Below are 15,556 nucleotides of genomic sequence, written 5' to 3' on the forward strand. Positions count from 1 at the left end.
TCAGCGCCCTGAACTGCTATCCGTCAGCCCCTCGTACCTCCGTGACACATTACCGGCAGTGAACTGAGCAGAGTCTGGATCTGCATTAGGGTTTATTACATATATATACATATTCATTATTATTTATTATTATTGTTTTACTTTTTACATAATCTACAGAGTCGATCGGCGTTTAGCCGCCAATACAGCACTGTCCGCGATACATGCATCTACGGCCGATGCAACCCCCCTCTCTTCGTGGCCTCTTCTTGTGAAGTTTTAACAGACATAAGCGAATCTCTGTACGACTTTGAATGCATGTACCGGGCCTCCAACTATGTAGAGGCATGCTGACATTATGCGCCCTAGCGAGTCTCAACATCCTCACCGCCGCCCCCCCCCCCGCCCGCCCCGACGGCGAAAACCTCCGGCTTTCAGCGAGCTCGCTTCGCTTCTACGCCCGCCGGCAAAGCGGCACATCTCTGACGACTCCGTGAAGCCGGAAACTGTACGCCGCTCCAGTTGAAAACCCAAAGCAGGCGCAGACAAAAGGGACGGGGGCTGCGCACCCCGCCGGCGCCCACTTTCACACACGCGCCTACCGCCCCCCCCACCCCCCCCCTCGCCGAAGCTCTCCCGGTTCTCAGTGCAGCCCCCGTCCTCTACAGGCCGATGAACAAAGAGGCACTCACGCAGACAGGTACCGGGTACCAAATTTCGATGTAAAAAGACGTTTCACATGCACATATCTGAAAATACGGACTGCATCGGAAGCCACAAGGCGCCAGAAAGGCGCTAACGCTGCTTTTCTTCGCGCGGCGGCGCTCGTGTCAGCTCCGCGCCTCCGTGACTTCAGTTTCGGACTCCCCTCCTGGCAACACACTCAGCGAGTCCTGCAGACAAAAAGACCAAACAGAGACAAGGAATACCGCGGGAAAGACCTACACCCCGCCGACGCCCCCCCTGCTCAAGCGCGTCGAGCCCAAACAAATGACTCCGCCCCTGCGCTGTCTGATGACTCAAAGCGAAAAAAACTCGACACTGAGCACGTTTCGCTGCGGCGGAGCAACCTCCTATCACCTGAAGAATCGCGGCCTGCAGCAAGTCGCTGTTGCCACCGAAGGCGACATCCAGGTCGAGCTTGGCTTGGCAGCACTGCGAGACAAATAAAAATAAAAAAACAAAGACACGCAGCCTCGAAATCCACTCCCGAGTGCTATGCCATAGAACCGCGAAAGAAGGGAAGACAATCGAGAAAAACATGTAGCAAGGAAACTCTCGCAGGTTGGGACTTAGGTTGTGAGAGCGCATCCCTATGAGGCTGAGCAAAAATGACCAACGTTTCACATTTCGGCCTAAAACGAAAACGCAGGCAGCAAAATACGCCCACCCGCATTGCATATCCATATTAAGCACATGTATATATATATATATATGTTTGCAAATGCAACCAAGCAAATACATATATATCCAAACCTATAGTAGGTACATGCATGTGTGAGACTCTGCGTACGCCATTTGCGTCCACAAAAACACAGCTCCCTTGTAACACAGAATCAGCGATTCTACTTTTTGCTTTCGATGCACGCGCAATCGTATGCAACAAAGCGCATGCCGCAGTCCGCTAAACGCCTCGCCACGCGTGTATCTACGCGCTCTGCAGGCCAACACGGACCTCCACGTCAGGCGGCACTTGCCTTACGAAGTCATCCAGCCGCGCCTCACGACTACAAGCCCCAGTTACACAAGCGCATACCACCCTGCGCATACACTCATACATATACATACACGCATATACATTCATACGCACATACATACGTACATATATACATATATAGATTCGTGAGCGGCAGCCGATGCGTGTGACACGTACTTTGAGGATCGATTCCTCCACGGTGCCTCTGCAGCAGAGCCGGTAGATGGTCACGTCCCGCGTCTGCCCCAAGCGGTGCACGCGGTCCTCCGCCTGGCGGTCGTTCTGCGGATTCCAATCCTGAAAAAGCGAAAAAAAAAGGCGTCCGCGTCCGCAATTGTGAGCGTCCGCGTGTGTGAGCGTCCGCGGCTCGGCGTGCGGGGCGACGGGCGACCCCCAGCTGCTGAACCCCAGCATCGCCGCGCCTCTCCCGCCGGCCTCCGTCTGCTGCCGGCGGCGTCATCGGCTCGCGCGTATTCCCGGCAGGCTCGCGTCTGCTCCTGCTCCACCCCGTCTGCTTGTGAAGAAAGTCGACGGAGGGACTGACGCCTACCTGATCCATGAGGATCACCGTTCGGGCTGCCGTCAGGTTCAGGCCTTGGCCGCCAGCCTTGGTGGAGAGGAGAAAGAGAGTCAAGTCGGGGTCGGCGTTGAAGTCGTCCACGAGGCTCTGTCGCTCCTCGACAGCAGTGGAGCCGTCGAGCCGGCACTTTCGGATCTCGGGACAGAACTCAGAGAGACACGCCTCCACGACGTCCAGGTAAGTGGTGTACTGGCTGAACACCAGCGCCTTCTCGCCCTTCTTCTTGAGCTCCGAAACGATCTCAATCATCTTCCTAACACGCCGCGCGACACGCGCACGAAAACAACCTATCGAGACACCTCTACATGAAAAGCAGCCAAGCGCGCAACGCCAGGGGGCAGGGAGACGCACGCGAATCCCGACGCTGCGCCTTTGCATGCATGCGGGAGGCTGTACGACGAGACGCCGCAGGCAGACGAGAGTGGAGGAACTCTGTGCGACAGCAGCACGCACTTGGCCATGAAACTCGAGATGCGCAACCTGCATATGCAAGCGGAACTTTTATCCACGCGCAAAAGGAGTGCAGCAGAGCGAGGACTCGCGTGATCAGACGGTGAGCGACAGCCAGAAATCCCAACGCCACATGTCGCGCGTTTCGCCTCACCGCATCTTTGCGCTGTCGATTAGCCGCTCTTTCGACAGAAGAAGATGCTCGAGGCGTGTGTCGCCTTGGAAGATCTGCTGCTGGATCGCCTGCGGGGAGGACATTGCAGAGGCTTTACGAAGAGGATTCAAAAAAATCCAGACAAGTCTAGTGGCAGCGAAAAAAAGCACTCTACTACACACTTCACGCGACAGTCCTACACAGTGTTATGCTTCCTCGGGCTCTTGGTCACGATTTTTTCGCGGTCCACACCTGATGAATTTCAAAGTCACTCCATTTGCGGATCTCCACGTCCACCTTCTCGCGCGGATTGCCTTTAAATCCGTCGACGCGAAGCCAAAAATGATGAACAACTTCCTGCAAATCAAAAAAAAAAAGCCACGCAGACGATGAAACAGTGACAAGCGACACCAGCGTCAACGCACACCCGTGTATCCGCCTGCAACTCTATCTACTGACATATGTATGTCTGCTGCGGAAGGGGAAATATAGATAGATAGATAGATAGATAGATAGAAAGTGTAAGAGGAGCAACACCAATAGATATACCTTGAACAATTACCCGGCGCATTGCCGCACGAGGTGAGAGAGGCACCGAAAAGCCCACATGCATCATGCTTTGCCTCCCATTCACAGAGAGACACGCACAAGCATACATATCCATACATACGAATATCATATGGAAACACATATATGCTTCGGTAGGCCATCATTTAAGAAAAAGAATATCTGCAGCGTAGGCTCGCGGCAGTCCTTTTTTCTCACCTCGAGTTGCTCGTCGGTGTAGGCTCCCTGCATGAGAACCGGATGGTTACAGATGCGTCGGAGGCGGGCGAGGAGAGAGTTGACAAATTTCTTTCGCGACGCCAGCGTAGCTGCAGGCCCCTTCGCCCCTGCATCTGCGGTCTCCGCCGGGGCGCTCGCGCCCTCCTCCGTCGCCGCTGTCGTCGCATCGTCTCCACCTGCTACGGAAGGCTTTTCTGCCTCTTTCTTCTCATTTGAAGCCTTCTCTGCGTCCGTCTTCTCACTCGCAGACTTCTTATCCGTCGCGCTTGCCTCGCGCTCCAACTCGCTCGCTGTCTCAGTCGCTTGCGCGGCCTCAGCGGCGGGCGCCTGCGCTTCCTCCTTCGCGGGCGCAGCGAGAGCTGCCTCCGCGGAGCCCTTCTCCGCAAAGGCCGCGGCCTCCTCCGCGCTCACGGCGGCGTCGGCGCCCGGCGCCCGTTCGTTTTCAGGTTTGTCTTGGTCTGCGGAGGAAGCGCTCTCCTCGCGCGCGCCGCCGCATGCCGCAGCGGCTGCGCCCTCTGGCGGCTCCGAGGAGGCGCCCGCCGCAGCAGTCGCAAACGTCTCTCTGTCTCCGCCGCTCGCCACGCTGGCCTCGGCAGTCGCGGTGGGGTCCGCCGTGCAGGGCGTCGTGGAAGACGACGAGCCCGTTAACTCTGAAGTGAGTTTCTCGAGAGAACGGGTTAACTCGGATTGCCATGTCTGAATCTCCTGAATATACAACTCCCTCTGCCTGTCGAGCATCTCGCAGCGCAGCACGACGTTCTTCTTCTTCGGCAGGCAGCCGAGGACTTCGTTCTTGAGGCGACGCAGAATGAACGGCGACAAGAGCCGCTGAAGACACTCGACTTCAGCGGATTGCTGCGACGCAGCGGCCGCATCGCCATCTTCCTTCTCTCCTCTGCTCGAGGCCGCCTTGCCCGTAGAAGCCTTGTCTCCTCCGCTCGCCAGCGCACTCTGAACCGACGTGGGCTTGAATCCACCGGAAGTCAAAACTTCTAGCAGACTCGAACTCTTCTGAGACGCGGCCGCTGGCGACAAACTCGCCGCACAGGCGCTCGACTCCGAGATCGCGCCGGCGCCTTCGCCCGCTGCGCCTCCTCCCGCCTCAGCCTGCGCATGCGCCGCAGGCCTGTCTCCTTCTTTCTCTCTAGCGGAGGAGACCGACGCCGCCGAGGCTGTCTTGCAGACCGCCGCGGCGGACGTCCCCTCGCCCTCCGCCGCGCCGGTTTTCGCCTCCGCCCCCCCGCTAGCAGATCCGTCGAGCTCACTCTCCGCTTTCGCCGCAGCAAGCCGTCGCTGTCTCTTGTGCTCGGCAGCCTTCTCGCGCCGCGTCTGGCGGTAGAAGGCCTTCAGGGCGAGATCCAGGGAGTCGCCTTCGAAAACGGCAGGCATGAGGAAAAGGAGGAGATTCCGCAGCTCCGCAGTGCGATTTTGAATCGGCGAGCTGAAAAAGAAAACAAAAACGAAAACAAAAAACACACGTTGGAGTCATTGTGCTTCCTCAAGGCGCCAGGCCGCCTCGCGCGGGGACCGCGTCGGTAGTCATACCGCAGGGAGAAGGCAATTCCTCGCGACTGCGAACGGCAAGCGAGAACTATTGAGCCCATGCACATAAGGGTCATCGACGCTTTCCAGAGGCGAGGCTCGGACCGCGGCGCCCCTGAAGAGAGAGAGGGAGCAGGAGGCTACCAGTGGAGGTCTGGAGAGAGCGCAGAAGTGAGGAGGAAGCGCCTTCGCGGTTGCATGGCTCGGCGTCAGCTCTACAAGGAGACTTGTCTGTTTGCTTACCCGGTGAGGAGGAGCCTGCGGTCACATTTGAGGACTTTGTTGAGTTTTTTGTAGACGAGGCTTTCTTTGTTTTTCAGCGAGTGCGCTTCGTCGACCACGAGGTAGGAGAGCGGGCGGATTTGCTTGAGGTACTGCATGTCCCACTTGGAGGTCAGCGTGTTGAGCGAGGTGACCATGACGAGGATCTTTTCGTCGCTCTCCATCGCGTCGAGGAACTGGAACGCCATCTCGCGGCGCTCCGTCTGTTTGCCGTGATACTTCATCACGCGGTCCGGCGCGAGGAAGGGCGCCCAGACTTCCAGTTCCTTCATCCAGTTGTCAAGCAGCGAGGCCGGCGCGGCGATGATCGTCGGACTCGTCAGCCGCCCGCTCTGATACAGGTAGTTCAGAAAGACGCACGTCTGCGCAGTCTTCCCAAGCCCCATCTCGTCGGCGAGGATCCCATTCCGGTTCGCCTCATGCAGAGTAACCAGCCAGTGGACGCCGCAGCGTTGATACGCCTTGAGCCGCTCCACAGCCGACATCGTGTGTCGATCCAGGTCCGCAGGCAGCGCGAAGGACTGGTCCGCGTTGCAGCGCCCGCGACCAATCTTCGCCGAGATATCCGCGCGCCCGGCTGCGTCCCGACCTCCCAGCGCGTTCACCAGCCGCGCCGTCATCTCCGCGCTCTCCTGAAGACACTCGTGGAGCGCCTCCAGCGCGTCTTCCTCGTCGCTGCTTTCTTCGGACTCCGACGCCGCCGACTCCAAGGAGTCCTCCACCGATACACCCGAGCGCGTGGCCGCCTCCTGACACGACGCCTGCTCGGGAGAAGAGGCCTTCTCCGCTTCCCGCTTCGGCGCGGAGCCCGCCCCCGACGAGCGACTCGGCGCGTCGTCGTCGCTAGACTGCGGCGAATGCACGCGAATCAGCCGCCGTCGCTTGCCCCTAACCTTCTTCGCGCTAAGAGGCGACGACGCCTCGCCAAGCGATGGCACTCGACTCGCCTCGCTGCCCTCTGGCCGCAGCGTCCCTCGCCGCCCCTCCTTGAACGCCGGCGACGACTCCAGCGCCGGGTCTGTCTTCGCTTTCTTCCTCTCGCGCGCCTCCTTCGTGCCGTCTTCGCGCTCGCGCCGCCGGTCATCCCCGACTGCGCCGCTCGCAAGAGCGGGCACTGCAGCACTGCCCTCCTTCTCTCGGCGCACGGCAGGCGCATCTTCGCGCGAAGACGCGCCGTAGAGACGGGGGTGGCGGGAGGTCAGCCAAAGGCCTGGCTTCGCGTGCGCTTCGTCCTCAGGCGAGCTGTTTGCACTCCACTCCTTGGCCCCCCCCCCAGCTGAGAGTGCAGCGGCAACGCAAACGACGAGTGCAAACAGGTGAGACGACTGGACGTGTTGCTGCAGAGAAACCCCGAAGGTGAGGGCTGCGGGGAGCCCCCTGAAAGGAAGCCTTGCTTCTCCGCGTCCTCCTGTCTCGCCTCGCCGTCCTCTTCCCCCTGCGTCTCCTGCTTCATCTCCGCGTCCTCGTCCTTCCTCGCAGTCGCCTTCTCAGCTTCCTGCGCGCCTCGAGACTCGAACAACGGCGGCGCGCACACACAGCTCGCCGCGGCTTTGCTGGGGGAAGACGAGGAGAGCTCTGCGGGCCTGCAGGGCGTGTCGCCCGGTGAAGGAGCCGTGCACGGATCTCCTCTCTCCCCCTCTTCTCGCGATTTCGCATTCTCAGCCCCCTCGCGCGCCTCCTCCTCCGTGCCGCGCCCTTCGGAGCCCGAGCCGCGTTCAGGCTTCCCTGCAACTGCGCCGGACGCCTTCTCCGCTTCGGCCGACCCGCGCTTCGCAAAAAACGACGTGAGAGTCGAGCGAGACGACCCCGCCGGACGGCGGGCCTCGACGTCCCGCTGTCGGCCGTCGCCCTTCGCCTCTCGCGCCTCCGGAGGCGTGAATCCATGCCGAGAAGAAGCATTGCCCGCTGCCTCTCTTCTCTCTCTCTCTCTGCGGCAGGAAGACGCAGAAGTCGGGAGCCTCGGGGCCCCGCGCGGGGACTGCGGAGACTTCCGCGAGGAGGCGGAGGCAGCGGCGGAGTTCTCTCGCTCAACCGCGCCGCTGCAGGGGCCGCTGCGCGGCGAAGAGGACGACGCTACCCCAGAGCGCCTTCGCTCGGCGGAGGTCTCATACCTGGCGCCGCCCTCGCCTGCTCGATCAGCCTCGCTTTTTCCCGCCTCCGCAGAGTCCTTCGTCTCTTCTCCGAGGTCGAGGAGCTCGTCGGCGAGCTTGCGCGCGCGAGGAATGCGCGGCAGGCCGTTCACCTGTTGCCGCGGCGTGTCATTCTTGTTTCCCTGAAACATATAGCGCTTCCAGTCTACGCAGCGCGCCGACATGGTCACTACAAGACGTCGGGGAGTGGGAAAAGAGGAACAGACGCAAAAACAGGCGCGTACGCGCGTCGACGACCCGCGACTCAAGCCGAGGGACGCGAGGGAGCGAGACAGCGACTCGAGAACGCAGAGATACCACGACAGGAAAGGCCTCTCGAAGTAGGTTGGACGGACATCGGGCGAGGAGCCCGCGTGCGTGCGGAGGGGGACGCGGAGACAGCAGAGGCAAATCGACAGAGAAAGCGGTATCTGTTTTCTTTACAAAAAACGTGGGAATCGTGTACAATGTGACAAATGCAGCACAGAGCGCTGTGCTGTTGCGTGCGTGACACGGTCGGAAGGGAAGTTGGCGGGATGATGCCTCGGAAACGGGCGTTCTAAGCCGACATGAATAGGGCTCGAGTTGACCAGTACACGACATGCAGGCAATACAAATGTAAAGAGACGCGGACTGCATTACCTCACACGTGTCTCCCGAAACGCGCTTCTTCCCGCGCTCGCAGGCCGCTGCCTTCGTCCTCTCAGCCGGCGCGTTCGAGGAGTCTAGCGACCCCGTCTCCGTGAGTCTTTGGAGGAGGAACTCGCAGGGAAAAACCGAGGATTCGCTAGCCACAACCCACAAAGCAGGTAAAAAAAAACACGGAAGGGTGGGAGAGATGCAGACTGGTCCCCGCCTTGCCGGCGGACGACGGGGACACAGAGGCAAGAAACACCAGCTGGAGGCGCAATTTCTCCACAGCCACACGTCCGCGGAAAATGAGAGTGAAAAGGTGCCTTCCCGCCGCCCCCGTCTGCAGATGAATCGATTTCCTGCGGTTTCCCGGCGACGCAAGGAGCAGCCGAAAAAGGCGGGGGGTCTGGGCGACGAAGACATGCATGCACGCGAAGAGACACAGGCGGCGAAAGGCAACGATGGAACTGCGCATCTGTGTCTCCCACTAAAATGCATGTGCACCCATGCTCATAAACACATATTGAATATGTATTTATCAGTGTGGCGCAGGTCCGCGTGCGGAAACATGCACATGGACGCTTCGAAGCTTGCCTTCTTTCTGCGTTGCAAAGAGACGGGCAAGATTCTGCAGGAAGGACGATTTCTGCCGCGCAGCGGACGACGCTGGGAGAGAAGAGGCCCCGAGCTGGCGCACAGGAGAGCAAAAAGCGCAGAAACTCTCGAGCGAAGGGTAGCGGCTGTGGCGTGCGACAAACGGTGGCGGCGCATAGGCAGATGCGGGATGAAAAAGTTGAAGAAGAGAGGCGAGGGGGCGGTCAGTGACGCCTCTGTTGCGCTGGCGACCGCTCGCTTGTGGGATACTCAGCCGCTGAGCACAAACACTTTCTGCCTCGCACGAAATTCGCATCCAGGCTGACGCCGGCAACTTGTAGTCGCTTGGATCCATGCGTCCATAAACAGCGGGAGGGACGCGGGCGCTTCGCTGAGGAGCTTCTGCATGACGAATGCACCAAGCGTCTCTTTCGTGAGCTCTTCCCATCGGGCCTCCGTACCTGGAAGTGCGCGTTAGCTTCTGTTCAGCCGAGACATCTGTATTCTAAAAAAGAAGTAATGCATGTGGATATGCGCAAGTTGGGACACTTCTTTGCGGTAGAGGATACCATCGATGCGCACTTTTCTCAATGAGGTTGCCTTCGATGTCTCGCTGCAGAGGCACAGCCTATCGCAACTGGCGAGGCCAGGCCCCGCTTTCAGGAGTAAACGGCAGACTTTCAACTAACTTCTTGTCAGTTACAGTATGTGCTCTAAAGGCGCATGCCAGCGACGCGTGAGCGCATAGGACGACAGCCAAGGTCGCATGATTCGAACCAAGAAGGCGCCTTCAGTGAAAACAGCACTGCAGGAGACACACGGCATAAAGGCCTACGCAGAGACTGCCACCAGTGTATACATACATACATACATACATACATACATACATACATACATACATACATACATACATACATACATACATACATACATACAATACATACATACATACATACATACATAAACATACATACATACATACATACATACATACATACATACATACATACATACATACATACATACATACATACATACATACATACATACATACATACATAACATACATACATACATACATACATACATACATACATACATACATACATACATACATACATACATACATACATACATACATACATACATACATACATACATACATACATACATACATACATACATACATACATACATACATACATACATACATACATACATACACACATATGCATATTTGTAAGCAGCTCCCCTCCATGAGGTATCCAGGGAAAGAGTAGAAGGCATCTCTTTGAAAAGAGCACCACACTTACAACAGACGCGCCCGTGCTAAACCTGCGGCGGTGCCTCCCCTTCTCCTGAATCCCGTTCCTGCCTGTTTCTGCGTTCTGTGAAGCATGCACTCAGACCCGTTTCGAACGCCCATATGCGTCGGACGTCTCTTTTACTCCGCAGTTGCGCGCTCATGAGAAACAAGAGGGGGCGCCGGTCGGTGTGGCATCCGCGGCGCCAGGGGGGCGTTAGTCACAAAGTGAGTGAGGAATGTAAGTTGAGCTTTTAGGCTAAGACAGCGCCCGCCGCAAACCTCTGGTAGGCGCCTCATTCGTAGCTTTATCTGACCATAGTATATCTCGACGCCTGGCATGTTTCTACAATTTCATAGCTTTATCTGACCATAGTCTATCTCGACGCCTGGCATGTTTCTACAATTTAACCCAAGGTTTGCTTTCCATCCCCCACCCCCACCCCCACCCCCTCAATTTCCATCTGTGCATTGTCACGATGGAGCCAGCACTCGAACTGCAAAAACAACTGCGCTACGTGCGCAGCTACTAAGCTATGAAAGTGTGAGTCAGGTGTCCTTGGAGGAAGGGCAAGTTCTAGATTGTTTTCGCTGATGCCCAACAAGCAAGAGCGTTACATTGCCTTGCAGCTCATTTAGAGAAAAGAGTAGTTTTCACGGTGCAATCGTAGCAAAGGGCGCTACTACGCACGCCTCATGAGCACGACTTTACAGCTTCGTTATACGATGGAACACAGCCCTCATAATCGGCGGTGAGTGTTTACGTGAATGTCCACCGCATGCAAAACCGGATACGCTACTTCGCAGGCAGCCAGCGCCTCGACGGCAGCTTCACAGACATGCTGTTGATGATGAATACCGCAGGCTCTGCTGGTTGTGAAAACCGCGAAGCAGAGGCAGTGGATGTTCATCCTTTGTGCTTCACCTCTACCGTCGAACTCACATTTCTGTGGGAGCACTCCCGAGTCATGCGTGTTTATGCCCTCTAGTATGCAGCACCAGGGAAGGACGATGCCAGTCTGGTGTCTGTTTTCCTGACGCCTGGATTCATGATGGAACCCGACGCGATTGCCAGGCCGGTGACCTGCCCACGAACTGGCACAGACGTTTCAGCAGACAGCACTCAACGCGTCATACTCCATTTCGAAAAACGAGCGAAGAGCGTGTTGTGTCGAGCAAGATGCTGAAACTGCTGGGTAAATTGCTTGTCTACCCACCAGAGTGCTATGTGTGTTGCGAAGCATTTTCAACCAGACCTCCGAATCCTATGACTACTATGCATGCCTCAGCCGTGCTGGAGAGCCAGGCGTTGGGTTTTGAACAAAAAACATGAGACAATGACCTACACAGCGCGCACCGCGCGACGACGAGGACACCCAGTATCTCAGCCTCTCCCTCATATTCTAGGTTCGCGCGTCGATCGCGAATGGTGAAAACAGGACACCAGTAGACACGCATGCACATGGAGGCGGCAGCCAACCCCAGAAAAAGGACTATAATTGGCTGTTCGTTTTAGCGCACACACATGGAGACGCTCGAGAAGCATAGCCAAATCTCGTTTACAAGCTGCCATCTTATTTTCGTTTCTTTAGTTGACGCCACACCGATACACAGCCGTTTTGGTTAAGTTTCATTTGCCGTTCCTCTGAGCGAGTGTGATTCGCAGTGGCTGCAGCGCACACAGTCCGTCTTCAGCCTCGCATTCCGATTGTCTCATTTTTCGCATCAAGTTTCGCATTTAGCACTTTTTGTTGGCGTTCCTGACTGGAATTCACGCACCTGTGTTGTCACTCAGGTCATAGAGGCAACCCGTGTGCTGAGGCCGGCTAAGCTGCATTCCACGAAAACCCGCGAAGCCCATTCTTCCCCAGCAGCCAGACTTCCATGCAGCTTGTCACTCGGAAAGACCCCTGAAGGGTCACCCGGCTCCGCGCCCGACCTAAGTCGTTTCTGCGTCGCTCTTTCTATCCGCTTGTGCCTTCACCCTCTTCGTTGTTTCCTCGTCTCTCGCTCCGCTTCCGCTGCCTCCTGGCGCGTGGCTGTGCGCATCGCTGAAGGACATAAAAACCGAAACCACATGTTTCAGACGATATTGGAAGGACGCCCTACAGAAAGTGTCAGGCCTGCATCGACGAACAGCGAGAACGGCGAGGAGCTGCGTTTCGCGGGTGTTTTTCGTGAAGTCTCCGGGACGGAATGCACACGCGTGCAGGCGCCGACACGCGCAGTGGCGTGACGGCGATTTTTGTAGAGAAATACCGAGTTGCATGCGCGCGGAAAGGCCCGCGGAGCAACGTATTCGTCATTTGCGTGCGTTAAAATGTTGATATTCTCACGTAGAGAGTGCAACACAACGAAGGCCGCCGCGACGCCGACGACGGACCGCGCGTGCAACAGCGCCAGGCTTTGAAACGTAGAACGGTTGCCAAAGTGAAAAGCTACCGAATTTAGCACAACTAATCGTTCTTCGGATCTGCGGCCGCATGGCAGGGGCCAACTGACCCCCCACATGCGTATAGGAGGCTAGCGACTGGTAACCCCGCTCTCCAGGAGTCACACCACGAATCATACGCGTAATGACGCATATTCACTGTTACGCAACTAACATTTGCATGCGCATTCTCCAACACTCCTTAGCACTCTGTGAGAGCTCGCCGGCGCATCGCCACTCCCCAGTTGCCCGCTTCGATGCGAATCCAGCAAACCTGCTGTCGTCGGTACAAACGCGTATTTGCATGCATGTATATTCATGAATGTGTATACATATATTGGTTCAAAGCTCGCTGACAGTCTCCGTGCGGGCCCTGGGATGTGCTGACTACCCGCTGCTAGCCCTCCTTCCCGTCCGGGAGTAGATGTACGCCTGCGACCCCTACGCAGCTCGAATTCGCATCAATAAGCACATACCTCCTCCCCGCAGATACACATGGTTGCGGCGGTTTTCGCCGGTTCCTAAGGCTCGCTGCGGCACGATGCACGCGAACGCGCAGGCAGAACCCGACGCGCCGTCTGCGGTGGACGGCCAAACCGTGGCGTGGGTTTTATCGCAGCTCCGGCGCCGGCAGCGAGAGCTGGAGCGCGCAGGGGCCTACGAGGAAGCGGACGAAGTCTCTGCCTCGATCGAAAAACTCGAGACATACGAAGAAATCAACAAACGTGAGCAGCTCAGGACACTCCACCTGCTCCAGCGTCTGTGCGTCGCCGACTCGCACAAGGAAGAACGTACCAAGTTTCAAATCGCATGGGTAGGTGCGCGACGAAGCATCCAACCGAACGCACATCTGCTGGAGAGAAGGGGGGAGGGGGGGGGGGGGAGAGGAGGGGGGACGTCACCGGTTGGTAGCCCTAAACAAGCCTCTTCAAGAACGCACCACGCTTCCGCCAGGGCCGTAACGATATGCCGAGGCGCAGCGGCATCACCAGGCAGCCAAAAAAGCTGTTTGCCGTTCATCTGTGTATCGACTCACGCTGGCGATTGAGTGGAAAAAAGTTGTTGGAGCGCAGCTGGCTGGCTGCTGCACCGAGAGGCGCCAGACAAAGAAAGCTGCTTCACTCGCATTCCCTCCTGCTAGCCTCACCGACGCCTCTGCGGGAACCCGTGAAGCCGACGCTGACTGTGGCTGAAGTTCCACTGTGCGATGCAGGAGAGGAACGTGAAGACCTTCGAAGAGAACGCAGGTCTGGCATGCCCTCTGAGCGTTTTCCTGCAAATAAACTCTAACCGAAAACCGGGGTTTTGGGTGCATATACACGCATACGAGAACTTAGAGGCGACGCAGAGTCCCTGGAGTCGCACAACAGATCTACACGGGTGCTTGAAGCCACGATATAGGCACACGTGCAACACAGCGTCACGGAGAGCATTGCTACGGGCGCGCAGGAGCCCTCCCTGTGTCGCACATGACAGCCTCTTTGTAGACGGATAGGCATCCTCAGGCCGACTCGCTTGCACGACAGAAGCGCGTATGTGTATGACGACGTGACATGCGCAGAGTTCTTTGTCTCTGGGTTTTGGCCTCTCCCCAGCTGCGATGGAACGCGAGCTTCGAGCGCGCCATCACCGCGAGCTTGTTGTGTACGTCGAGAAAATCTCGTGCGATGCTCAGCCGCGGGCCCCGCGGTGGAGCGCCAAGCTGCTGGCGTTGCGGAAGCAGGAGAGTCTGCAGGCCAAAGCGAAGAATTACCGCCAGGCGAAGAAGACGAAGGAAGCTGCGGACGCACTCGAGATGCGCGAGCTGCACCAGTGGAAGCGAATTCGGGACGCGCAGATTCAAAGGAAAGAGGAGGCGTGGAGGAACAAGCAAAAACTCGAGATGCAGGGTCTCCTCGCCCGCATCGAAAGCGGACGACGAGAGCTCCTCCGCACGCGCGACGCCGCGCAAGAGATTCTCATCAGACGCTATGCGAACGTCGTGCATCAACTCGAAAAAGAAGTACGTGCGAGACACCGAAACGAGACCAGGCAGCCTTGACACCGCCCGTCACGCCACGGAAGTCGATTACTGTTTTTGAATTTTCGTTAGTTTGGGAATAACCCTCTGTAGCGGAGCCTAACTCGTGCCTGGGGAAACCATAAAACTCCGACGAGTTTCTACTTTCCTGGACTCCCGTGTAGAAGACAGGCACTGAGGACTGCAGCTTTTGCAAGCCGGAGCCGGAAAAAGTTCACATTCTAGATCAATTGCTGTAAAGGAGGCGTGTGCGACTTTTGTCATGCTCCATGCCCGGTGAATAAAAAGGCTGAACTGCGCTGGCTGAACCATATTAACAGTGAATCCATTTCGTAAGTTTTTCGTCTTTTGCTTATGTGCTTGCTCCCCGTGCGCTTTTTCTCCTCTTCTGCAGCAAAAGATCACCACACTCAAGACTTTTCCGCGCTCCCGGTCCCGCCTATCCGTGAACTGCGCCGCGGAGGTGTAACTACCTCTTTTCTCTCTGTATTTCGCATTTATCACGAAAGCAAATGATACATCTGGCACTGGATATAGTCCGAAATACAGATACAACGATATAGTGTTTGCATGCGTGTGTCTCTACGATCAGAAACAGAAACATATATATATATAATGACTTAACACACAACTCTGCGCTTCAAGATGCGCGCAGTGCCTACACGCTTGCTGCTGGCCTGTGGCTGCAGAGTGACTTTAGAAGCCGGAAGTGGAGGATTTGGCTTGACGGAAAACTGCCGCCGTGCTAGTGATACGCTAAAACCGGCGTATCGCAGCGCAGGTGACTCGAGAGCGGAACGCGCCCAGACACTCAAAAAGCATCCACAAATTGCCTACCATATGTACAGTTCTGCGCAGCGACACTGCAGGGAACTCTTCTGCGCAAAATGTGCACTGCCAAATTAAAAAGGAAAAAACACACTCGGCCACTTAGTGCGGCGGGAGGCATGCAGAATGGCATCTTTCAAGCATTCAGA

General features: G+C 56.8%; 3 protein-coding genes across 3 annotated transcripts; 1 reads left to right on the forward strand and 2 right to left on the reverse strand.

The window, feature by feature from the left end:
- Positions 1–809: 809 nt before the first annotated feature.
- Positions 810–7,783, reverse strand: BESB_083200 (SWI2/SNF2-containing protein; the record flags this gene model as incomplete). Its single annotated transcript, XM_029366670.1, has 10 exons — positions 810–872; positions 1,060–1,134; positions 1,853–1,972; positions 2,226–2,508; positions 2,860–2,948; positions 3,112–3,216; positions 3,625–4,752; positions 4,804–5,086; positions 5,431–6,745; positions 7,006–7,783. The coding sequence occupies 10 exons, from the start codon at positions 7,781–7,783 to the stop codon at positions 810–812; spliced, it is 4,239 nt and encodes a 1,412-aa protein (XP_029217130.1).
- A 986-nt stretch (positions 7,784–8,769) lies between these two features.
- Positions 8,770–10,014, reverse strand: BESB_083210 (uncharacterized protein; the record flags this gene model as incomplete). Its single annotated transcript, XM_029366671.1, has 2 exons — positions 8,770–8,919; positions 9,661–10,014. 2 exons carry the CDS (start codon positions 10,012–10,014, stop codon positions 8,770–8,772), a joined length of 504 nt encoding a protein of 167 aa, XP_029217131.1.
- Positions 10,015–13,100: 3,086 nt separating this feature from the next.
- Positions 13,101–15,048, forward strand: BESB_083220 (uncharacterized protein; the record flags this gene model as incomplete). The annotated part of the gene is made up of 3 exons (XM_029366672.1): positions 13,101–13,377; positions 14,155–14,561; positions 14,974–15,048. 3 exons carry the CDS (start codon positions 13,101–13,103, stop codon positions 15,046–15,048), a joined length of 759 nt encoding a protein of 252 aa, XP_029217132.1.
- Between the last annotated feature and the right edge of the window lie 508 nt (positions 15,049–15,556).

Source organism: Besnoitia besnoiti, chromosome VIII (assembly GCF_002563875.1).
Source record: "Besnoitia besnoiti strain Bb-Ger1 chromosome VIII, whole genome shotgun sequence".
NCBI lineage: Eukaryota > Apicomplexa > Conoidasida > Eucoccidiorida > Sarcocystidae > Besnoitia > Besnoitia besnoiti.